The sequence below is a fragment of the Patella vulgata genome, chromosome 4, assembly GCF_932274485.2.
Source record: "Patella vulgata chromosome 4, xgPatVulg1.2, whole genome shotgun sequence".
Taxonomy (NCBI): domain Eukaryota; kingdom Metazoa; phylum Mollusca; class Gastropoda; family Patellidae; genus Patella; species Patella vulgata.
Genome location: NC_065882.2, coordinates 40,813,023 through 40,839,900, shown reverse-complemented (window position 1 = coordinate 40,839,900; position 26,878 = coordinate 40,813,023). Strand labels below are relative to the sequence as shown.

At 34.9% G+C, this 26,878-nt stretch overlaps 1 protein-coding gene across 30 annotated transcripts in view; it reads right to left on the bottom strand.

Annotated features, from left to right (window-relative positions):
* The window catches only part of LOC126818826 (phosphatidylinositol-glycan biosynthesis class W protein), a 112,313-nt gene that overhangs the window by 21,199 nt on the left and 64,236 nt on the right, over positions 1–26,878 (bottom strand). For 29 of the 30 annotated variants that reach the window (XM_050546435.2, XM_050546455.2, XM_050546446.2 and 26 more), the window contains 3 exons: positions 15,171–15,339; positions 14,716–14,966; positions 6,550–6,691 (listed from right to left, as the gene is read on the bottom strand). In XM_050546435.2, coding sequence (XP_050402392.1) covers positions 6,550–6,691; positions 14,716–14,966; positions 15,171–15,339 — 562 coding nt within the window. Of the gene's footprint in view, positions 1–6,549; positions 6,692–9,587; positions 9,900–14,715; positions 14,967–15,170; positions 15,340–26,878 lie in introns of all 30 variants that reach the window. The other variant, XM_050546462.2, reaches the window with a different exon arrangement.

Here is a 26,878-nt window from a genome sequence, read left to right as displayed (position 1 = left end):
AAAATGCAGTAGAAACCATGATTTGGCAGTAGATTTCCAAAAACGCGTAAATTCACACTTCCAGGGGTAATTAATTTAGAAATGATACACTGAACTGTAGGCCCAACAATACAAAAATTGCATTAAATGGCTAATAGATAAAATATACACAAGCAATGGTAACCATATCTAAAATTATTTATGTAATTAAACCAAAATTGAATATGTAGCCTACAGAAAGAAATAATAAGTATAGTAAAAATAAATAATTAAAATTACCAGCCCAGTAGTTTTGGCTGTCGGCCTACCAGTACCACTTTTCTTTTGTTTTAACTTAGCATGATTTTAAAAATATCCTTGTGATGTGTGTTCCCCATTCCGAGAGTTTTTGTCAATATTGTTTCATGTAAGATTCTATATTATTTCTACATAGAGAGAGAGAGGGGTGGGGCGTAAAAAATTAGTTTTTCAAATGACTAAATATTGGTATCGATTTAATCATCATGCCCCCCCCCCCCATGGCGCTATTTACTTAGTTTATCGCTACGCATTTTAAGAGTATTTGGAACACATGCCAATAATTATATCCGCTTTATTAAACATACATTATGCAAGAGCTAAATCTGCCTATTGTAGGTCTTTCTTTAGGCCTGAAATGTTATATAAACTATTAATTAGGCATTAATTAACATATCCAGCCCATAATCAACTCTCGATGTCAACGCTAGCCTGCAATATTTGTTGGATCATGATGCGATTTGCTGCATAACTTTCCTTCTCGATTTAACGATTAAATGGATAATCAAGACTATGATTTTTGTCCTACCGACTTTAGTAATGATGACCGAGGCTATGCGGAACTTTTGTTCGCTTATTTCTCGGTTCATAGTGGATCAATTTGACTGAAATTATCAGCAAATTGCCTTTACATTATCTTGTTTTTAACTATTATAGTGAGAACTGCCAACTCGTTATCGAATATCCCATAATGTATCTTTAACTCTAAAATAGGTTGAAAAGAATTTGAGAACAAAATCTCTTCGCTAAATTACACCTTACAATATCTCAAATTGATGTTGATAACTGAAAGTCGCGATCTTTATTGTTTGGAGGCAGACCACCATTAAATTTCACTATCTCGGTACCCACAAATTGTAGTTCGTCTATTTATAGCAATTATCTCTCTGTCTCTTTTCTCCCCTTTTGCATGCCCATTTTTGTTGATTTTTTGGTCTAGAATGGATGAAGAGGGTTTGAATTAACATTTTCTGCCAGGTTTTGGTAAATATTCATGATTTTGAGGCGGAAGGATAACGGGGTTATCAGGTTGGCTACGGTGATATGTACGGCAACTAGTTACATGTTTTTAGTATGCTTCTTCAAGTTTGTGTATCTCAAAATTTTGGTGGTCAACCTCATACAAATTTTAGTGCAAAGACATGACCATTTCTTCCTCTGTCTTTAGTGAAAAGCATTCAGCCCAACGAAAACTTGGAGGTGGGCAAAGAGACCAGAATTAACATTGAAGTCAATGGGAAAATTAATGGTGGTCTGCCTCCTGTATGGAAACAACCTGACAGTGGATGAGACTATTGAGAGGCCTAAATTTGATGATATGATCTCCAAATTGTCAGAAAAAGTGATATATGACATTTTGATAATAAAAAAAGTGAAATGGTAAAATTTCAAAAATATTTGACAATTTGTGAGGGACAATTTTGATTTTAGTCAAAATTTTGTGATTTGTTTATTTACTTTTCAAAATTAGTGGAAAATATTTTAATGTATAATTTTTACTTTTTCTGCATCATAAAGGTTAGACGAGAAGAAGTATCATAATTTCACTCAATTTTGCCTAAAAATCATGATAAGTTGTCTGAAATTCTTCAGTTTACCCCCAATATTGCTGTCAAAATTTTAATTATTCATCTGTTGTAAAATGAACCAAAACGTCTTGCATGTCTTTATTTTCATTGTTAAATAACTTGGAAAGGATCCATGTGTTTGTCAGATATTGAAAAAGTATACATGTGTTTGTCAGAAATTTAAAAATTAAGAAAATTAGTCTAATTATGTACTGCTGAGGTATGTTAGAATTTTCAAAACATTAGTGAACTGCATTTTGTGGTGTGTTCCTCTGGCTTAACACAATTTTAATCTTTCAAAACCTGAAATTGTTGCATTTCCCTTCTCGAGAAAGTAAAATCTATGTGTTTGCAGGGGAAATTTCATTTCATTTAGACTGGCTCACCCTCCCCACCCCTTTTCTTGAACATGATATTTGGATATTCAATAATTGAACATTTGTTGACTTCAAATTTACTGCATCACATTTACTGTTATACATTTATAGGACCTTAAGGTAAGGCCAGTAGCGGATCTAGAAGCTGTGAATAGGGCGGCGGGCGATTCCAAATTTAGGGTGCCATCCTTAATCCCACCCCACAAAGAGCATAGATCATATTGCCTATATAGTTGTTCGCGGTTCGTTATCTTGCAAGAAAGCAGTTTTATTCATGTTGACACAAAGTTCATGTCATATTGTTATTGATTTTGTTATTAATTTTTTGTGAACCTTAGAGCAGGGCTCACACTGGCTTTCATTTTTTCCCCGCCAAAATGGATGATAGTTTTTATATAAAAAAAGGTTCATATTTTTTTCCACAAACTAGAATATTCTATCAGCCAAAAATGTGTGATAAAAAAGACAACATGTAACAGTTTTATGTCTCAGGTAGGCCTATTATAAAACAATTACCGATACAATATATACAACTTTAAAGATCTGTCTTTACATAATACATTGACACAGTTTTGATTTACTAAGATAAGATGTTATTTTTGGTGACTTTATTCTATTTGCACACCGTACAGCACAATATCAGCGAACTGGATGTATGAGATGTGTTGTTGACGTTTGGGAAAGTAGGACGAGGGGAAATGTGTAGGGAGTGAAGTGCTGTAAAGGGATAGTTAGATGTATTATGAATGGTTAGAGTGGCTGTGGTGTTACGGTGAAATACTATGCCGCCACCGTAACACCACAGCTTTATGATTTGTTAGACAGGAGTGATGTAATGGGTGTCAACAACTGGGTATGCTGGTACCGTCGCAACGTAGCCGTGAAATATATATTGTGGGGGGGGGGGGGGGGGAGGGCGGAAACGGAAAAATATACAATGTTGACAGTATGTGCCAGGCATGAGGCTGCGCAGACCGAGCGGCAGCTCGATAGGGAGTGTGTGGGAGGGTCACCCTCATAAAAAAATTTTTTTTTAAATTTCAGTTTTCTGTAAGCAGTGAAAACACTATTTTGGCATTGTTTGCGGGATTAAACCTAAAAATCACATTAATACACCTATTGCACAATATTGTGAAACTAGCTGACGAAGACAGCTCGGGCGGCGATTGTTCGACTCGGGGCTGCTCTGTCAGTATCTAACAAACGCATTTAGTTCGCGTACAACTTTTAAAAACCGAATGTCAGTATGGTATTTCTCACATAATTGGTTATCGCAAAAACAGAGTAAACTGAAAGCGAGTAATCTCGACTCAAACCTATAGTCTATAGCCTACTTACTACACTCGTCACTAGGCTTCCTATATTATTGTTTGTGGACGGTTTACTACTCAGTGATAAGCCTGCGCCGCAAAAAGAGGTCTCGCCTTCTATTATTAGTATAATGACTTCCTCATGTGCGGCAGGTTAGTTTGCTTCTAAAAACACTGTTTTCCGTTCCAAAAAATACACAAGTAATTTTCTACCAGATGACCATGGTTCTTTTCACCGAGACTAGATAATTTCTCTTGGTGTAAGGATATAGCTATGGATAAGTTCATACAAGGTCAATAAATCCACGATCACTTCGGGTCACACTGTTGAGAAAATAAACCGATGGGTTTGTTTAGTAGCAAATCGAGCGTGAATCAACTGAGTTTGTACTGAAAAATTTTTGAGTGATATGTATGAACTGTCTTCACACATTCAGTTTATAATTAGCGATACACAGGTACAGTGGCAAGTGTTGTACTTCACAGACTGTTTACCTCCGAACTACCTCCGCACGAAATCCCCGATTTGGGTACTTGTTAAAAGAAAAAGAAATAGTACCTGTGCGCATGCCAGTAAAAAAAAACTAAGAGTTCGCGCATAAAAATGCCCGAACGTACCAGGCGCCAGGTCATCCAGAAAGTTATGGTCTGATATGCGCAAATATCAAAAGGGACTGAGATCTTTGGGATATAAAGATATGTTTTAAGTTTCATCAGAATCGGATAAAAATTGTGACCTCTAGAGGGTCGACAACCTTCGTATTGCGTTCTTTTACACAATTTGCGTACAAAGAGCGGCCATTTTGTTGGGCAGTTTCATTTCGATTTTCCTAAAATTTGAATTTAACCTTTATTATGGTGGAATGGTGAAATATTTAAACGGTTTTTAAAATCGGGAAAAAAAATTGTGACATCTAGAGAATCCGCAAGCTAAAAATGCCATTTTTCGAACAATCAGGGGCCATAATCCAGGAAGTTTAGTTCGGGTATCCGCGATTGTTCACACATTTTTTTTAAATTAGATAAATATTGTGATCTCTAGAGGGACCTCAGCTAAAAACACAATTTTTCGTACAATCAGGGGCCATAATTCTGGAAGTTACTATCCGATATGCGCGAATATCGAAAGGAACCAAGATCCTTGGGTTGTAAACTTACATTTCAAGTTTTATCAAAATCAAAAGAAAGTTGTGACCTATAGAGGGTCCACAACATTGATATACCATATTTTTACGCGATTTGACTACGAGGCGTGGTCATTTTGTCTGTCAGTTTTGGTTCAATTTTTACGAAATTCTAACTCAACCATTGTTAGGGTGTAATGGTGATATATTCAAATGTTTTTTTAAATCAGATAAAAATTATGACCGCTATAGGGTCCACAAGCTAAAAACGTGACTTTTCGTACAGTCAGGGGCCATAATTCAGGAAGTTACGATTCGATATGCACGAATATCGAAAGGAACTGAGATCTTTGGGTTATAAACTTACATTTCAAGTTTCATCAAAATCAGAAGAAAATTGTGACCTCTTAGAGGGTTCACAACCTTGATATATCATATTTTTACGCCATTTGAGAAAGAGGGGCGGCCATTTTGTCTGTCAGTTTGGGGCCGATTTTCACGAAAATCAAACTCAACCTCTTAGGGTACAATGGTGATATTTTAAAACGTTTTTTTAAATCGGATAAAAATTATGACCTCTATAGGGTCCACAAGCTAAAAATGCAATTTTTCGTACAATCAGGGGCCATAATTCTTGAAGTTACAGTCCGATATGCGTGAATATCGAAAGGAACCAAGATCTTAGGGTGAAAAACCTATATTTCAAGTTTTGTTGAAATCGGATAAAAATTGTGACCTCTAGAGTGTTCACAAACAATTGTGGACGGACGGACAGACAGGGGCGACGACAATATACGTCCACATGAAAATGTGAAACTTCCAATCAGTAGAAACAGGAAACACAAACCAAATACAGACGGTTTGATGGGATCAATTTTGACTATGTCAAAATGATGCATTTGATATTCAGATAAGTTGATATGAAATAATAAATAGAATACAATATCAAAAAACCATCGTTTTATCCAACGTTTCGTCAGTAAAAATACTAACTTCTTCAGGGATGAAGAACTAAATTCAAAATGACTGGAAGTCAGTTATGACATCATAGGAAGTTATGATATCGTGGGAGTGATGACGACATAGACTTAGATACATAACGTGAAAGGTTAGCTTAATTAAAACTTAGGTAAAATTTTACAAGTTAGGAAAACTTATGAATGATTTTGAAACCCCCTGGATTTAACTCATTTAAACCGTTAGGCCAAACTGAATCAAGTCTATGAATCCACAGACTTTCTGCCGTGTTCAATTTTTTCTGATCTTTATCAGGAATTTTTTGTACTATGGTACACACGAAATCATGACCCGATATATTAAAATGGGAGGTTACATGGGGGGAATGGCCAGGTTTTTTAAGCTTTATATTACTTCGGTGCTTATTAAGTCGAGTGCTGAAAGGAGTAATGGTTTGGCCTACATATTACATACTACAGGTTTTACATGTTAAACAATATACAACATAAGAACTGGCACAGTTGACAGAGTCTCTAATCTTGAATGATTTCATGTCTTTACTGGTTACTTCTTGATTATTACACATAGTCTCGCATGATTTGCATAATTTTCGTAAACAAGGTTGACATCCGTGTGAAATTTTGTCCTTAATATGCTTATTACTGGTGTCAGAAGTTCTCAACTTATTTTCTTTCAAGATATTGCCAATAGTGTGGTTCTTCCTCTCTGCTATTATACATATATCGTCACAAGAAATTATGACTGATTGGACAGATTGATGTCAACAATATGGATAGTAAATACAGAAAGTTAATAACTAGTGGTACATGTAGTACAAAGGGCATTTCATTTAAAATATGTTGATAGCCAGCATAGTAATATCAGAATTGTATTTTGTTATTTTAATTATATAGGTAACTTTTCAAATGATTCTTACCATCCAGACAATATAAGCAGCATTACACAATCTTCTTGATACTGGTTCCACAGCATTACTGAGAAACCATAATAAACACAAACTTAACATACACATAGCTACTAGAGAAGATAGGAATTTCAACCATTCATGTAGCTTGGTCCTATAAATAAAACATTCACATCTTTAGAAATAACATGAATACGAGACTAAAACCAGCAGCTGGCAGTTTTGGTCCGATTTTCACGAAATTCGAACTCAACCATCATTAGGGTGTAACGATGATATATTCAAATGTTTTTTTAAATTCAATAAAAATTGTGACCTCGAGAGAGACTACAAGCTAAAAAGGCGATAATTCAAAGGCGATAATTCAAGGGCCATAATACAGGAAGTTATGATCGGAATATCAAAGGAACCAAGACCTTTGGGTAAATGTATTTCAAGTTTCATCAAAATCGGATCAAAATTGTGGCCTCTAGAGGGCCCAGAACCCTGATATACCATATACAGTGCACTCTGTCACATCCGACATCGTACGGGATCGTACGCAGAGTGTCGGAAAACCGGAAGTATTACTATAATGTAGCTTCGAACATAGAACTTCAAATCACCAGAATGTTATTCCCTTTAAAAATGATAAACCTTTCTGTGATAGGACTGAATTCCGCGTCACTTGATTGCAATTCTGTCAATTCGGGACGTTCCGGACTGTGATTGTGAATCGAGCATCCCCAGGTCGTCGTCACACGGTTCAAAGAGATCCGTAGGGTGACCAAACTTATAGGTTATTCAGGTTCAATCGGCATGTGCAACGAATGTTTCCAACAGGTGCTAGGAATATTTTTACGACTGTGAATTCGGGGGAAAATTTGTGGATATTCTTGAGTATTTGTCATAACTGTCGTACAAGAGATTAAAATTATCAAAGTGTCGGATGTAACAGAGTGCCGGAGTGATCAGAGGTCGGATGTGACAGAGTGCACTGTATATATTTACACTATTTGCGTACCAGGGGCGGCCATTTTGTCCGGCAACTTTGGTCCAATTTTCGCGAAATTCGAACTCAGGCATCATTAGGGTGTAACGGTGATATATTCAAACGTTTTTTTAAATCAGATAAAAATTGTTACCTCTAGAGTGACCACAAGCTAAAAACGTGATTTTTCGTACAATCAAGGGCCATCATTCTAGAAGTTATGACCTGATATAAGCGAATTTTGAAAGGAATCCAGATCTTTGGGTTATAAACAAGTATTTCAAGTTTCATCAAAATCGGATCAAAATTATGACCTCTTGAGGGTCCACAACCTTGATATACCATATTTTTATACCATTTGTCTGGCAGTTTTAGTTCGATTTTCAAGAAATTCAAACTCAAACATTATTACAGTGTATCGGTGATATATTCAAACTTTTTTTTAAATCAGATAATAATTATGACCTCTAGAGTGACCACAAGCTAAAAACATGATTTTTCGTACAATCAGGGGCCATAATTCAGAAGTTATGATCCGATATGCGGAATTCAGGAAGTTATGATCCGATATGCTTGAACTTTGAAAGGAACCAAGATCTTTGGGTTATAAACATGCATTTCAAGTTTCATCAAAATCAGATCAAAATTGTGACCTCTACAGGCTCCACAAGCTAAAAAAAACATGTGATTTTTCGTACAATCAGGGGCCATAATCCATGAAGTTATGGTCCGATATATGCAAATATCGAAAGGAACCAAGATCTTTGGGAAATAGACCTATATTTCAAGTTTTATCAAAATCGAATAAAAATTGTGACCTGCTGAGTGTCCACAAACCAATTGTAGAAGGACAGGGGCAACGACATGAAAATGTGGGCGTGTCAAAATTATATGCACCAAGAACAACTACACACGCTAGAAATAGATGCAGAGAATGTCAAAGATAGGTTGCCAGGCAACGAAACATACGCCCACAGCAACTAAATCGTCCGCGCAGTCACATATTTTTACTTTTTTCTGTAATGAAACATTTATAATACACTAAAATCTGATTAAGAGTAACAACTCATTAAGTAATTCAGAAAATCCTTAGTATTTGTTTGGTTTTTATAAAGTTCTGCCCCATGCTAACGTTTAGTATACGAAACATTTAATATCAAGGATCTAGCTGTTCAAGTTATCAAAATTCATTGAAAATCGATATAATTGTTCCTCTCAAGAAGTTAAGAGTGTCCGTGAGAAAACCATGCAGAAGGTGCTAAGGCTTTAATCACAGATTTTGACCAAATTTGGTTTATAAGTTGGGATAGTCCCAAAACACATAAATGTGCAATATTAGATAAATCTTTCAATTCCTGTATGAGAAAATTGAAAAAACATTTTTCATATGGTGAAATTGCCAAAATCTGTCTTTTCTCAAATACTAACTTTGGCAAGTCCTTACACCTTTACTAAACGTAGCAGAAAGACCAAACTCACACAGTTTATCGATGACTCAGTGCTGTTACCACAATATTAACTTCAGACGATTCTGGCGAACGAGATCTGTATACGGACTGGATATCAAAGCCTGTCTAAATTCCCCATTTTTCGTCACCCAAAGTTTGACGCCCTATAGCTACTTCTTTCATGGGGTGGGTTTAAAAAATTTATGCTCACGTGAACAAGCAACCTCCCAACATTTGATACAAAAAATAAAAATGACCGGAATCGACTTGACAAAAACTAGGTAAAGGAAACAATAACCCATGAAATTATCCTGTAATTTCCCTATTTTGGAGATAATTAACCGTAGTAGATAAAAAAAAAACTAACAATTTATTTTCCTTTTCATTCATATGGTGTTTACTACCAGCCCTAAAATACATTAGTATCTGTTTTATAAAATTATCTTGAAAAAAAATACTTTCAAAGGCCTGTAATCGTTCATGGCTCATCTGGCGTCAACGGGAATTGACTTCTGCAGTTGTCCACGACCTTCAATTGGAGTTTCGACGTGCTCACTCTTAACAAACACATCCATTACTCTCAAATAGACATTATTTTAAATAAAATAATCCAACGAAAATGAAAAATTCACCTAAAAGTGAGATTCGAACCACCAACCGCATGACTTCCCCCGACGCACCCTCTCACCAAGTTGTTTGTCCCAGGGCCCCAAGGTCCATGTCGTGGGCCCTGTTCAGGGGGTTTGCCTAGGGCCTCTCTTATTCTAAATCCAGCCCTGAAGGTGCAGCTGACGGTGCCCGAGAGCTGTAGCTACCATACTACACTGTTCAATGTCACCCACTTCAACGCAATTAGGCTTCGTTGCCGTTAATATTTAAGCTTCCACATTTCTGTATTGTAGAAATCAGTGGATGTGTCCCAAAATGAATAGTGGAAACATGCTCTGAAATTAAACATTTTGTAGCCATTTTCGGTAACTTGTTTGAAAATGAAATCTTAAAGAGACAATACAACAAATATGTTAAAGGGACAATACGACAATACCAAATATACAATAAATACAAATACAGACTTATATAGAGTACAACATGGTACAAATAATGGCTATGGATGGTGCTGATATCAAGTATCGATGCATCGATTTGGCTGACGCTGATTCGATTCTCGGTCCTTTTTTGTATTATCGATGCATCGGCAAAAAATACTAATAATTAGCTTTATGTGTCCGAGGAGTGCGAGGACTCCGAGGAGTTCACAAGTTCGTCCACTAGAATAAAAAAAACATCTTTTCAATATGTTTTTATAATTCAAAATAAAACAATATATATGTAACGGAACAATTCAATGAATCCCGCACGAACTATTATTAGGCTTGACCTGTTTACCCTACGCTTCCGTTATGTTTGTCTCCATTTTCCAGAGACTACAAAGACTGCGTTTGCTGCAATGATGGGATTTTGCCCGTTTATTCCGGACTTGTCCGAATCTTTTTTCCAAACGCCCAAAATTGTCCCACCGGGAATATGCCCAATCGGACATCAAGACATGGTGAATAATATTCAAAATTCCGAAAATAATATAGTTTACTGAGTGTATAACTACCACTCAACCCGATTATCGTTGATAATACGCTGGGTTTATTAGGTAATTAATGTAATAATATTGCTAGAATTTTTGCTCTTGAAATAAGATGCCTTTATATTTCATTAATTAATATCTTTGGCAAGTAATTTCAAACATATTCACATATATAGTGTGCACTAAATCAACTTAGTCTGTAATTGACAGTTGACATATAAAAAAGAGCTCTTTAACCAAAACGTGTCAGTAGTTTACCACCAGAATTACACGTGAGTGGAATTATTCTAATTGCATCATTTGATTTAAAGTAACCAATCATTTTGTTAATTACACAAGTTCAGGGCCATGATCACGCGTTATTGTGCATGATATTCATTTACCTTTAAAAGAAACCGGGGAACCCTGTAAGTCAGACTTGCATTAGATTCCAGAGATCGAGGGTACATCTGAGTTCCTAGACAGCCGAGAGGTTGGATAGGGTGGAGAAGTGGTTTTAGCTATATAGTATTGTAATTTGTGCTATGCTTGTATACCTGTATTCAGTTATATGCTATATAAAATGTAGAAGCGAACTATGCATTATTATTCCTGGTAAGACAAACGTCTTAAGAAACTGGAAGAAGTATATACACAACGTGAAGCAGAAGTAAAGACAGCTAGAGTCAAATTCTAGACGATCACAAGTCTACAGAAATATGTAGTAAGAAAAGATGCATGGGTCGTACGTAGGATGTGGGGACCGGTTTCCCATAGACGCTCTCCGCGTCAGGCGGAAAGACTCATGGTGCTACATTAAGTGATCAACGTATTTATCGTGTTATACCGTCTATAGTATAAACCTACCTTGATTTAACTACTTAATCTGCCTTGATTGACTGACTTAATCCTTTGTCGGACAATTCATCAATCTAATCTTAAACAGAAGTCATTGCTTTCCTTTTGTCGGACTATTCATCAATTCAATAAGAATGATTATAATTTTAATCCACCTGTTTACCTCGTGGTTTCTCATTTGTCGGGCATCTTAATCGCATTGATGTGAGCCGACATCATCTATAATAAACTAATCATAGATGTCACATATCGTAAGAGTAAATAACACCCTAAATCAATGGACAGTCATTTTGTCTACTATATCTGTTACGTCTTTTAAGAATCCATACAGAAATTCTCATCCACAGTGGCACTTTCCCTTGATCTCTAGCGCGGCACGAATATTGCTTAACATATTATTAGGCAGTGCTTACTATGAAGCCGTGTGATGTGAGTCACGTAGGCTATTAGTCTCTATTATCCAGAAAAATATTCTACAAATATGTTGAAGACTAGGAGTTTCTGGGTGACCGAGACTAGTACTAACCCAGCAAAATAACAAAAAGGGGAGGGGCTACCAATAGCTATATGAGCAGAAATTCTAACGTATTTGTAGGCGGGAATTAAGAAGCATGTCAATCATTCTGCTGTGTTGCCTATGATGCCTGTCACTCTGTCGAGACTATGAAAGAGTGTTATTCGCTGAAGTTAGCAATGCCTGTTTACAAGTGATTTAACTATTTCGGAAGTTCTGCATTCATTTGCTGCCGTATAAACGAAGACACGTAATTCTAAAGGAATATTATGGTTGTGAATTTGATGCCGAAGCAGGATCGGCAAGCTTTCATTCAACATATTACGAAAATGCTTAATTTTGTAGGACATTTACTGACATAAATTTGAATGCCGTACGGGAATTAAGTGTGAAAAATTGCGAGGTCACCAATTTTTATTACGTACAGGATTTGAATATTTTGTTGACATGTGGTTTTTAATTGTGGTATGAATTGAATACTGTACGGGAATTAAATATCAAAAAATAGCGAGGTTCACCTATTTTTATTACGTACAGGATTTGAATATTTTGACATGTGCTTAAATAACGATAAGAGTTATGCTATCGTGTCCTTTAACCCCAAGGTCAATTTCACGGTTCATTTAAATGACCAAACAAACTGTCAGAAGGATCATATTTCGCGGCCGGTTCTTAACGCTAGTTTTAAAACGATTCAGTCTTATTTTCTGCCACGAGCAATAGAGAATTCATAAACCCCTATAGACAGGCTTTGATACGATCCGTATAAATAATGCAAACACTGTCTCTTGTAATCACCTCACCCCTGACGCCTTCACAACAAATTTGAACAATGGCTAACGAGTGTCAATTGAAGTGAATTGGACGATATTAATGTCATAATAAATAACAGAAGAATATTGTGGAAATAAATTTATTCAAATAAATCGACATTTCTATAATAGGCCTAATGATAATGTTAGGGAAATTTATGTTTCTATCAGAAATACTAATGTTATTTCTGTAATTTTTGATTAACAAAATGGCGGCAAATTCCCGATGCATCGATACGAGAATCAATGTTTGCGTCCGATGCATCGATGCGTAAAATTTTACTTGATATCAGCACTAGCTATGGATATGATGAAAACGTATAAAAGTCAAAATTTTTATTTCTCTAATGAAATTCGCAAAAAAAATGTATCACAAAAGCTTTTTTTTTTTAGCACTTTTCAATAAGCTGTATATTTTAAGTATGTTGCATTCCGGTCATTTTTTTTACACCTATGGATACTATGTGCTTAGCACTTCAAAACCATCCAAAGAAATTCTACTTGCAACCATGAAAGAAAAAGTTACAGTGTATCTTTTTCTGCACTATAAGGACAATGTGAATATGGTACCCTAAAACAAGTCTACACAAAATTAGTATGTACTGATTTTTTTTTTTCAAATTAGTGCTGGGGTAGAAGTTGACCACCCGCTTTATCAGACAGGGTCAAAATTAGAAGGTTGCTATTCCACCATAGAATGCAGTCTGTGCTTAAAAAAGGTGGTAAATACACATGTGAAAACCGCAATTTTACCCATAAAATGAATAATTCCTGTACAGTCCTTTAGAGCGACATCAGACTGTAACCACTTCAGCATGTTACCTCTTGCCCCTAGGGGGTGTCATACCATAAGTTTGATCAAAAACTTCCGACCCCCCATCTTAGCACTTTTTGCGATTTTTGCATGGTCTTCTAGCGGATACACTCTTAAACTCTGTGTATCAATCTGAGGTCATCGAATGATAACTTTAGCCTCTAGAGCATCAAAAGATTTTTCAAAGTGATCAAGAGCCATAACTTTGGCAGTAATTATTGGAAATTGTTGTAAATCAATAGGATTCTTCGTCTCATGACCCCAAACACTGCGTATAAATTTAAGGTCAATCGGATATTAACGTTAGCCTCTAGAGCGTCCACAAAGTGATCAAGGGCCATAACTTTGGCAGTAATTATCGGAAATCGTTGTAAATCAATAGGCTTCTTCGTTTCATGACCTTAAACACGATATATAAATTTAAAGTCAATCAGATATTATCGTTAGCCTCGATCTAGAGCATCCACAAGATATTTTGAAGTGATCAAGGGCCATAACTCTGGCAGTAATTATCTTATTATCTTCTTAGGACTCATGTATGTATATTTTTATCTCCACCTTTAAGACATTCATCTACCAGGAATAACATGCATCAGTTCATTTTTACATTTTATATCAAGCACTGGTTACATAAGATATAAGCAAAGATAACAATAAAGTTATTCTCTCCTCACTCAACCCCACCATTTCGTAGGCGACTTAACAGGCATTCTGAATCCAGATGGCATCTCTTGAGCCTCAACGGTATATGCTCTCCAAAAACTACATGGTTGTCTGATGAATGCCTAGAGATTGATAGTTTTCTAGCCTTCGGTTGAGTTTCAATTATCTAATTGGTCAAATATTACATAATTAATTATGATGATTGGTTACTTAAGCCAAATGATGCAATCGTAATTTTCTGATCACGAGTGATCTGGTGATATTTTGCTCACACATAGAACCAGCTATGTTTTGGTTTTAAAAATCTTTTCATGTGTCAATCCGTCACTCATTATTTTAGTGTGTGAGATCACTTCTCTACCAAACTAAAACCCACTAATTTGTTCAAGATAAAACATAATGCTATCATTAATTTAAAGAGCAAAAATTCTATCAATCTTATTACATGTGTCTGATAGGTGATCATAAGAAACTTGTATGAGATGTTCTAATTTTGTCATTTATAATCTTACAAATGGATTAATCATTACATAATATTCACCTTTTTATAAACAGATATTGTCCAAGCTGAACACCTGCAAAATATAAAGCTGTATAGCCTATACAAGAAAACAGACCTTCTCTGTTAGCATCTAATATACCATATCTGGTTCCTTGACCATCACTACCATTCAATATATACTGGGATAATCCACATCTACACAATGCATACTGATATAAAACTGTTATAACAACACTTAATATACTACTTGTAGTAACTGGCAAAATACATAATATTACTGTGGAAATGATCTGAAAAATGAAACACATTCTTAATTTAACAAGCTGATGTCCCCCATCGAAATGAAATGAAATTAAGTGGGGTTTAACATCCTACTGTTCTGTTCTAATGTAAAGTGAACGCAATGATTCATTAACCCAAATTTCTTGTGGAAGTTCATGTGCCATATCATAGCAGCATTTAAGGGACTAATTTATAATACCAGTTAGTATTACCTTTACAGCAGCTAAAGTAAGAAAGAAATTCCAATGAACACCATATTCTGAAACATGTTCCTGGTAATCTGCACTTTTAACAAACAACACTCTTAATAAACCCAAAACAATCAATGGTATACTGCTCTTTATCATATTTTCTATAATCAGCACTTTATCAGAGAAAAATCTAGAAATTAAATACATAAATAAGACTAAATTTAAAATATCCACAAAAATATTCAATAATAAAAAAAAAATTGTCAAAATTTGATGCCTAATATCTCTGAAGATTCATCAAAAATCTAAAGAACCGCACACTCCTTGCAGTGTTTCATTTGATTAGAGCTAATCCCACTTAACACTGCTGTAAAGGAAGCAAATTTCTGTTCCAAATTATGACTGGTCAATAGTCCGATTAACAACCAATAGCTAACTGCGTAACAGTATCTTTACGTTTTAAACAGAGCTCCAAATTGGACCAAATATGTTTACATAACGTTACGTCATGTCTCACGATTTTATTAAGCCCAATTAACAAGTTCATAGCAGAATATTGCAGAAAAACTAATTGCGTGACAGACGAGACTATCAACACGGATACAATGTAAACATTACTGTATGGAGACGAACAATACTTTCACCATTTTTAATACCTTAAATCACTGTCCAAAGGTTTAGGGAAGACCCAAGATTAACCCTTAATTGATATGGCCACCTGTCTTGTCAAGGGCATTGAGAAAAACATGTCTTTGTTCAACATTTTTTGACAAAGACAGGTTGCCAGGCAACGAAACATACGCCCACAGCAGCTTTATCGTCCGGGCAGTCAACAAGAGTTGTCGCATTTTTTAAAATTTTTTTGGTAATGAAACATTTATAATACATTAAAATCTGATTAAGAGTAACAACTCATTAAGTAATTATTAGAAAACCATTAGAATATCGTTTGGTTTTTATAAAGTTCTGCCCCATGCTAACGTTTAGTATACGAAACTTTTAACATCATGGATTTAGCTGTTCAAGTCATAAAAATTCATTGAAAATCAATATACTTGTTCGTCTCAAAACCTTAAACTCTGTGTATCAATCTGAAGTCGATCGGATGATAACTTTAGCCTCTAGAGCGTCACAAGATTTTTCAAAGTGATCAAGGGCCATAACTCTGGCAGTAATTATCGGAAATCACTGAAAATCAATCGGCTTCTTTGTCTCATGACCTTAAACACAGTGTATAAATTTAAAGTCAATCGGATATTAACTTTAGCCTCTAGAGCGTCCACGAGATTTTTCAGAGTGATCAAGGGCCATAACTCTGGCAGTAATTATCAAAAGTCGCTGAAAATCAATAGGCCTCTTCGTCTCATGACCTTAAACACTGTGTATAAATTTAAAGTCAATCGGATATTAACTTTAGCCTATAGAGCGTCAACAAGCAATTGTGGACGCCTGACCGCCGCGATAACAATATACGACCACATTTCTGATGAAAATGATTTAGAATGATTTTTATTGGTGTCAAGAGCCTATCACTTTTAATTATCCGACAGTAGTCGATTGAAATAGGCATACAAAATATTTCACTTTAGCCTTGATTTCATTTAGCCTGACCACTTGAGGTCATGACATCAAAATGAGGTCGACCAGTTAAGGGTTAAACGAAGGGCTGTCATGTTGCTGAACTTGAGATAGATTTGATTGAACAGGAAGAATAGACACACTTCCTCAAAAACTTAAGTATCGGAAGCCAATCCAGCAATGGCCATGGAGGGATTTCTCGGGCCATTGCTTCAGGAATATGAAAGAACCGTAGCTATGTGCCTTGTATCTGGCTATGTCAAAATGTATCAAATGTTAAAATCTGACGATTATTGTTAATATTACGGTAATATTTAAAAGATAGGTTGCCAGGCAACGAAACATACGCCCACAGCAGTTATAATATATCGTCCGGGCAGTCAACAAGAGTTGTCGCATATTTTTACTTTTTTCGGTAATGAAACATTTATAATACATTAAAATCTAATTAAGAGTAACAACTCATTAGAATTTGTTCTGCCCCATGCTAACGTTTAGTGTACAAAACTTTTGCTGTTCAAGTCATAAAGATTCATTTTTCAAAGTGATTAAGGGCCATAACTCTGGCAAAAATTATCGGAAATCGCTGAAAATCAATAGGATTCTCCGTCTCATGACCTTAAACACTGTGTATCAATTTAAAGTCAATCGGATATTAACTTCAGCCTCTCGAGTGTCCACAAAATTTTTCAAAGTGATCAAGGGCCATAACTCTGGCAAAAATTATTGGAAATCGCTGAAAATCAATAGGCTTCTTTATCTCATGACCTTAAACACTGTGTATAAATTTAAAGTCAATCGGATATTAACTTTAGCCTCTAGAGCGTCCACAAGCAATATATGACCACATTTCAGTTTCTGTTTTAACAAAAACAATAATGTTTCACACAATTGTTGTCTGATTCTGCAAAATTATACACTTGTTACGCCTGTTCCCTAAGAGGATCGTGATTGTCTGATTTTGTCACAAAAATTTTATGATTTTGGCACGAAGAATGCTCGAATAACAAAATATAGTGCTAATGTTGATAATCAATGGTCATCGCATGGAAAATACTGATTTTTACACATTTTCAGAATATTGTAGAACACTAGTGGGGTTAGTGCCGGTCAGTTTTTTTCGTCTGACATATACTTGGACCTTTTTACGATAACTTACAGAAAATTCAGCACGATTCGTTCATTCCCAAACGATTGCAGGACTTTAAGTCGACCACTTGGCCTGACCAATAGTAAAAATTTAGGGTCATAACATTTCAAATAAAACTTCACAGGAGCATTTTGAAAAAAAGGGTAAACAAGAGCATTGCTAACGCTGCAATATACGTCCACATTCCTGCTTGGATTGACATGGTACTTTTTAAAATAAAGAAAATGAAATATGAAATGGCGGCAGTGACTGTAATATGACAAGAGGCGAGAAGGCTAGGCGATGGGTTGGTTTTGCCAAATTTACAGAATAAGGAATAAATATGCAAAGTTCCAAGATGATCCATTCAGAATTGCAGACTGTAGACGATAAACACAACAATTGGACATAGCTCTGCCCCTGGGGGTTGGATATGCTGAATTTGAACAAAATCGGTTAATAATTGCAACCTGTAGAGTATTTACAGACAAAAAATTAACAGATAAAAAATAAACCAAAATAGATAGTTGCTATCCTTACAGTATAATAAGGAATAAATATGACAAGTTCCAAGATGATCCATTCAGAATTCCAGTCTGTAGACAAAAAACACAAAAATTGGGCGTGGCTCTGCCCCTGAAGGTTTGACATGGACTGATATAAATAAGTACCACCCTATGATGGATCATGCCGAATTGCATCCAAATCTGTTAATAATTGCAACCTGTATATTATTTACAGACAAAATATTAACAAAAAGTGGGTGTGGCACACCAAAAACAATAGGGATCATCCTTAGGGTACAAGGAATAAGTATGGCTATTTGCACAGTAATGGGACACATTACTCCCAACAGGAATATTAAAAGAAATGTAATAATAGGTCATTTATCTATTTTGATTCATACCAAGGGACCATTTTATAAATTTAAAATTCATATATTGTGATAGTTTAGCGGGTTTGCTCCTTCATATGATTGTTTACGTAACAGTACCCAGCCAGAGATAGCAAAAAAGAACCACAGATGTTGCATGAATGACCATTTGAGGTTTAGAAATGACTGTTCGACCTTTTTAAGTTAATAGTATGTTATTTCCACCTTATAATAACTTTGAATGGACTGTTTATTCCCATTACTTTTAAAATCATAGATGAATTATCAATTGGCATAACTCGGATGGAAAATAACAACTGTTATATCTCTACAACATTTAATTTCTTGATTTAATTATTTACAATAATTTTTATTCAATCTATGAATAATGTATTAACCAAACAAATAACAAAATAATCTGTTGCCAAGCTTTCATCAAAATAAATGCTGGATTTTGTTCGTTATATTGGATTGAAATGTAGTAACGTTATCAATAACTGGATGGAAAATAACGTTATCAAAAATGTGACGGATTCTAATGATTGAATTGGTAACAAATTTGATGTAGATTTGATGTGTAAACGGGATCTAAAGCAAAATAGTAGTATAGCAGACACCTGACCCTCGATTTGGACGGAACCAGAAACCCAGATGTTTACATTCTGAACAGGTGTGCCAGCTTCAAAAATCGATCGTTACTATTTTGCGAACGTTAACAAAACAGATGGAATGTGAAAACATGAGGAATTGATAGATTTACCGATGTCGCTTTTTTATTTTCTTTATTCTCCCCAATGGCGAGTCTTATTCGCTTCCGTTTTTGCGAAAAACCGTTCCTTGTGAAAAGTTACAAAAAAATTTGGAATGCATTTCATCCGAAGTCAACGTTATGTGTTTGCGGATGGAATGAACTTACGTGACGTCACGTTTGACATTTTTTTAGTACAAAAATAACAAGAAAATGATTCCCAAATACAGAATAGATCGGTATAAGACATACCTTGTGCTTAATTCTACTAAATTTTACCAATGTGAGTGCACTTATTGTAAAATATCAACACTTAGACACTTTACAAAATATTGAGCATTACGTTGTCGTCTTGGATGGAAAATGTGAAAAAAATATGAGAAAACTGAAGGAAAGATATTGTTATTTTTACTGTGGCTAGAGACCTGTGGTGTTGTCCTAATTCAACACTTAATAATTATGAAACAATTTTATCAAGATAATTCAAACATACACTAAATTTTTGCTGGAAGTCTGAAGCCTTATCCAATAGGTACCATTTTTTGGGAGTTTGGCTCCATCCAAATTATGAGGGTTTCCAATTGTTTTTTGAGAAAAAATATGTAATTTTCATGCAGGTATTTTATATTGTATTTTCTGTCTCACATCCCATACATCAATAAGGAACAATAACAAAATAATAACAAATATCAATATATTTTTATTTTCAACATGTTCAAGTTGACTGCTATGTTTTGTCCCTTTACTGTGCAAAGAGCCGTATGCAAAGTTTCAAGAATTGCACCCTGTGGCCAACCCACAGACACACAAATACTGATGCACACTTATACATACACACACAGACAGGGGCGATGGCATAATGTGGACGTTTAAAAATTGGTCGAAATATGGCAAATTTTGACCAAAAAACAACAATTTCCAGTTATACTGGAAGTTGTCATTTGAAACATTTTCACTGCATCGTGTGACATCTGTCGCCTAGGGGTCCCCATGGACCAAGTATTATTGAAAATTGTTGACCCCCAGGGTTATCGTTTTTTATTTTTTCAATTTTTGCATGGTCCTCGTGCACTCGTTCTTAATTCACATGTTTCCGCCACTTTGTCAGTTTGGTGTACATAATAATTTCTATATAGGATCAAGAAATAAAATCTTTGTATAATAATTATATTCATTAGTAAAATATTTCTTTTCAGCTATTCAAATAACTTTTATTATTGAAATTTCTTCTTTGGAACCCATGTTGTACACTGAAAGTGATTAGTTAGATCACAAAATATAAAATATAGAGAAAAATCCTTAAAAGTCAACCACATATCTGATACATGTAGATGATTGCTGTTTGTTACCATGTGAAGAGAGGCTATAGCTAGTTACCCCTATAGTTTGGATATAATCTCCAATTTGTAATGATGGTTTTGTTGATAGTCAGTCCAATGTAAATAGCATACAAAACTATATCTTTAAAGAAACAAGCCAACAGTGAGGCTAATGTCCCGCGCCGAAATCCCAAAATAAATAGATCACACATATTGATTAATTGCACATCTATCTTTTTCAAAAGTATTGAGCAATCAATCTGATAGAAGTTATGTCTGTTTTTAATCATAGAGTACAAAATCCTGATGAATCATTTGACCAATTCTTAACAGAATTACATATATTAGCTAGGGATTGTCAACATGGTGAATTAAAAGATGGTCTTTTACGTGACAGAATTATTGAAGGTGTTAGAGATGTTCATATTAAAGCTAAATTATTGAGTGAAGGTGACTTAACACTTGACAGATGTATAGATATGTGTAGAACAGCTGAGAGAACTCAATTATTTCTTAAACAGATGTCAGAGAAGTCAGTTTCTGAAAGTGAAAGTTCTACTAATCTAGTTCATGGTGTTCACAATAACAGACATAGAAAGACTAGTTTGAAACAGAGGTCATTTAATCCTACTCCACCACAACCACCTGATCGTAATTATTCTACAGATAGATCAACTAGATGTAAAGCTTGTGGTTATTTTCAACATAGAGGAGGTAAATGTCCAGCCTCAGGTCAGAGATGTAATCGATGTAATGGGTTCAACCATTTTCAAAAGATGTGCCCAGGTAATATAACTAATACGTCAGATAGAGCAAGACCCAGAAATAACTACAGTAATATCAACATGGTAATAATAATCAACAGCAGAATAGAAGATATAAGAATGGTGGTAGAAGAGTTAATAATGTAGATGCAGATTATGAAGATGATGAAAAGGATGATAATGTATTTTTTATTGGTTCAGTAGAGAAGAAGAATATAAATGAAGATTGGACAGTTCAAACAGATATAAATGATACAATAATGGTTATGAATCTTGATTCTGGTTTTAGGCAAGACAGAATTTAAAAAATTAAAGAAGAAGCCTAAATTGATGAAAACCAAAACAAGATTGAAAGCTTTTAATAATACAGATATTCCTGTTCTTGGTCAATGCTGTTTAGATGTCAAACATAAAGATCATGTTTACAAGACTTTATTTATGATATGTGAAGGTAATGTCAAACCTATACTTGGAAGAAAGGCTTGTGAAAGAATGGAATTGGTGAAATTAGTTTATACAGTTTCATATAATCAGTCACAGAAGTCTGTTAAATTTTTCGAAGATTATTCTGATTTGTTTACTGGTCAAGGATGTCTACCAGGAGAAGTAAATATTAAATTGAAAGAAAATGCTGTTCCTGTAGTTGAAGCCTGTCGAGTTATACCATTTGCAGTTCAAGAAACACTGAAAGTAGAATTAGAGAAAATGGAGATTAATGGTATTATTGCTAGAGTAGAAGAGCCAACAGATTGGTGTTAAAACAGTTTATGTCCTGTATATCGCAGTAATGGAAAAATCAGAATATGCCTTGATCCGAGAAATCTGAATAAAGAGATTTGTCGAGAACATTATAAACTACCCACAAGAGAAGAGATTACGTCTAAATTCGCAAATGCAGTAATATTTAGTAAATTAGATGCTTCAAATGGATTTTGGCAACTAAAACTGAATGAAATTAGTTCTTACTTATGTACCTTTAACACGCCGTATGGAAGATTTCGGTTCCTGAAACTACCTTTTGGAATTTGTAGTGGGCTAGAAATATATCACAGAACCATACATCAATTATTCTAACACTTACCAGGAGTTGACACGTCTATGGATGATTTCATAATTTGGGGTTCCAATGAAACTGAACATGATTCTCGTTTAAGATTGGTGTTAGATAAAGCGCGAGAAGTAGGTCTTAAATTGAATAAAGACAAATGTGAAATAGATGTTCCTGAATTAGTTTTCTTAGGTGAGGTTATTTCTAAAGATGGACTGAAACCTGATCAAAGAACTTTTGACGCGATAAATGATATGGAGAGACCTACGTGTAAACAAGATATTCAACGTTTCTTAGGAATGATAACATACCTTGCTAGATTTTTGCCTGATTTGTCAGATAAAACTGCTGTTCTTAGATCTTTGTTAGAGAAAAATAATATTTGGAATTGGACTCCAAATCATGAAAAATGTTTCGAAGACCTTAAAGCACTTGTGTCTAGTGAACCTATTCTTAAATTTTATTTCAAAATTTTTATTATCAGACATTTTTACCGAAAATAAAGGGACATAACTCTTATCGTTATTTAAGATGGCAGTTTTTAGACCACACACAAAAATCATGTGTAAACAAAATATTCAAATTCGTCCGTAATATAAAAATAGGTGCACCTCTTTATTTTTCATATTTAATTCCCGTACGGTATTCAAATTTAAGTCAGTAATATTCCTACAAAATTCGTAATACGGTAGAATCAAAGCTTGCCGACTACTGCCGATTTGTACTGTTTCAAATTCCTCCAAAATTACCGTATTTTCGGGTCATAAGTCGCTACATTTTTCAGCAGAAGTCCGGCATTCGTCTTATACTCAGTTACGACTTATGTACAGAGGATAAGAATATGATATCCCGAAATTTTTTGGGCAATAAACGTCGCTATACCACAACGAGGAATGACACCATCCGCTAAATAATCGCATTCTACTCTAGCACGTGCTATCATCTAAAACAATTAAGTACTTACACTATTCCAATCGACATATTTGTCAACATTGCCTAGATTACTTATTTCTTTATTTAAAAACATAAACCCCATTCAAAATATGATCATAAATCCGAGAATATGCCATCAAAATAGAATCTTTTCTTCGACATTAGAAGCGTGAATTTAGTCACGTATTCATTTCATAATTTCACGCGTCTCGCGAGATTTCTAATACCGGTTCAGCACTCGGCAAACCTCGGCAGATTCTGTTACTCTACATCTAGCCTCGGCTGTATGTCGGTAAGTGATATGTACCTAATTAGATTTTCTTCAAACAAGGACAACTTTGCTCTGAAAATTCTAAACACGCTTCGAACAACGCAATTTTGATAACTTCTTTCCAAAACCGGCAAGTTCGTAGGTACATATCACTTACCTTCATACAGCCGAAGCTAGATGTAGAGTAATGGAATCTGCTGAGGTTTCCCGAGTGCTGTAACCGCGTGCTAGCAATGTCTAGTATTTTTCGGATATGTGTGTGTGTGAAATAGCTTTATTTAACGCTCGCTTCCACCGAAGTGATATCGCAGACGAATCATAATGACTGTCTTTTGTAATACTTTTAGTAGAATTTTTGCTCGAGAAATAACATATTCGCATAATGTGATATGTACTTAAAATACTTAAATCAACTTAGTCTGTAATTGATAGTTGACACATAAAAAAGAGCGATTTATCGAAAACATATGTCACTCATTTACCACCGAATTACACGTGAGTGGAATTATTCTAATTGCATCATTTGGTTTAAAGTAACCAATCATATCGTTAATTGCACAGGTTCAGGGCCATGAACAGGCTTTCTGTGCGTGATCTGCAGGAGTCTTATAAAATAAATCATAGTAAAGTTGTAAGTCAGACTTGCATTAGATTCCAGAGATCGAGGATACATCTGAGTTCCTAGACAGCCGAGAGGCTGGATAGGGTGGAGAAGTGGTTTTAGCTATATAGTATTGTAATTTGTGCTATGCTTGTATACCTGTATTCAGCTATATATATATATATATATAAAATATGTAGAAGCAAACTGTCGCATTGTTATTCCTGGTAAGACAGACGTCTTAAGAAACTGTGAGAAGTAAATACACAACGTGAAGCAGAAGTAAAGACAGCCAGAGACAAATTCTAGACGATCACAAGGCTACAGAAATATGTAGTAAGAAAAGATGCATGGGTTCTACGTAGGATGTGGCGACCGGTTTCCCATAGACGCTCTCCACGTCAGACAGAAAGACTCATGGTGCTACACTTTTGGTCTGGGCATTAAATACTCTTACAATATGTGACTTCTATGACTAGTTTATACATATTGTCGGCTCACATCAATGCGATTTAAATGTCTGACAATGCAGAAACTACGAGGTTAACACGAAGATTAAAATTATAATGGATTGATGAATAGTCCGACAAAGGGGAAACAATGGCTTGTGTTTAAGATTAGATTGATGAATTGTCCGACAAAGGATTAAGTCAGTCAATCAAGGCAGATTAAGTAGTTAATCAAGGTAGGTTTATAGACCGTATAACACGATAAATACGTTGATCACTTAATTACCTAATCAATCCAGCGTATTATCGACGATAATCTGGTTGAGTGGTAGTATACACCCAGTAAACTATATTAATTTCGGAATTTTGAATATTATTCACCATGTCTTGATGTCCGATTGGGCATATTCCCGGTGGGACAATTTTGGGCGTTTGGAAAAAAGATTCGGACAAGTCCGGGATATACGGGCAAAATCCCATCGCTGCTTTGAAACCTATAAAAATTTCGACTGACGCAAGTTTAAAGGGAATAGGATGTGTTTTGCAACAAAAACATGATAATGACTGGTTTGTAGTAGCTTTTGGTTCTAGAGCTTTGAATGAAACTGAAAGTCGTTACGCATCAATAGAACATGAAGCTTTAGCTATCACTTACGCATGTGAGCGTTTTCATTCATTTATTTATAGAAGTCGAGACAGATCATAAACCATTAATTGCTATATTCTCAAAAGGTCTTAATGATTGTCCCCCTAGAATTCAAAGATTTAGACTTAGAGTACAAAGATATGATTTTCGTTTAACTTATGCGCCAGGTAAATTTATGTTTGTATCTGATACTTTGTCTAGAGCACCTGTAAAATGTACTCAAATTTCTAGTGTTGAGGAAGAATATGTTGAAGATTTTGAATTAGGTATTTGTAACTCACTTCCTATAGCTAGTTATAAATTTGAAGAAATTCAGAAAGAAATTTCTAATGATGAAACCTTATGTGCCTTAAGAAATGTAATTTTGAAAGGTTGGCCTGATAGTAAGAAAAATTGTAGAGATGATTTAGTACCATATTGGAATTATAGAGATGAGCTGTCAGTTATTGGTGAGGTTATTTTCAAATGTAATCGTATTTTAATTCCTGTTAAATTACGTTCATTTATGCTAAAAGAGATACATACAGGTCATATGGGTATAGAAAAATGTAAACTTCGTGCAAGACAAGTTTTACTTTGGCCTAATATTAATTTAGATATTGCTGATATGGTTAAAAATTGTGAAAGCTGTCAAAAATATCAAACTCAACAATCACAAGAACCACTTCAAAGTCATGAGTTAGCTAAAAGGCCTTGGGAGAAAATTTCCACGGATTTATTTGAATTAAATAAGAAAGATTATATTGTTATTGTAGATTCATATTCAAATATTCCAGAAGTAATTCAATTATCCAGTCAGACTACTAAATGTGTTATAAGTGCTATGAAAAGTGTTTTTGCTAGGCATGGTTTACCCTTACAATTATTTAGTGATAATGGTCCATGTTATAATAGTGCTGAAGTTTGGAAAATTTGCAAAGGATTATGATTTTTAACATGTCACGTCAAGTTCTAAATTTCCAAATTCTAATGGTTTAGCAGAGAAAACTGTACAAACAATTAAGTCAATTTATAAGAAATGTCTTGAGAACAATGATGATATTGAAATGGGTTTGTTAGCATACCGCAGTACTCGTTTAGAAAATATTGGATTATCACCGTCTGAATTATTAATGTCCAGAAAATTACGCACTAATTTGCCAATGAAAACTGATTTATTAAATGTGCCTAATTCAGATTATGTTGTAAATAAGAGACAAGAAATGAGAGAAAGTCAGAAATTGTATCACGATAAACATTCAACAAAACAATTAGAATCACTATGTCCAGGTAATGTTGTTAGAGTAAGCAAGGACGGTATTTGGGCTGATAAAGCTATTGTTATTAAACAAGTTGCTCCTAGATCTTATCAATGTAAATTAGAAAATGG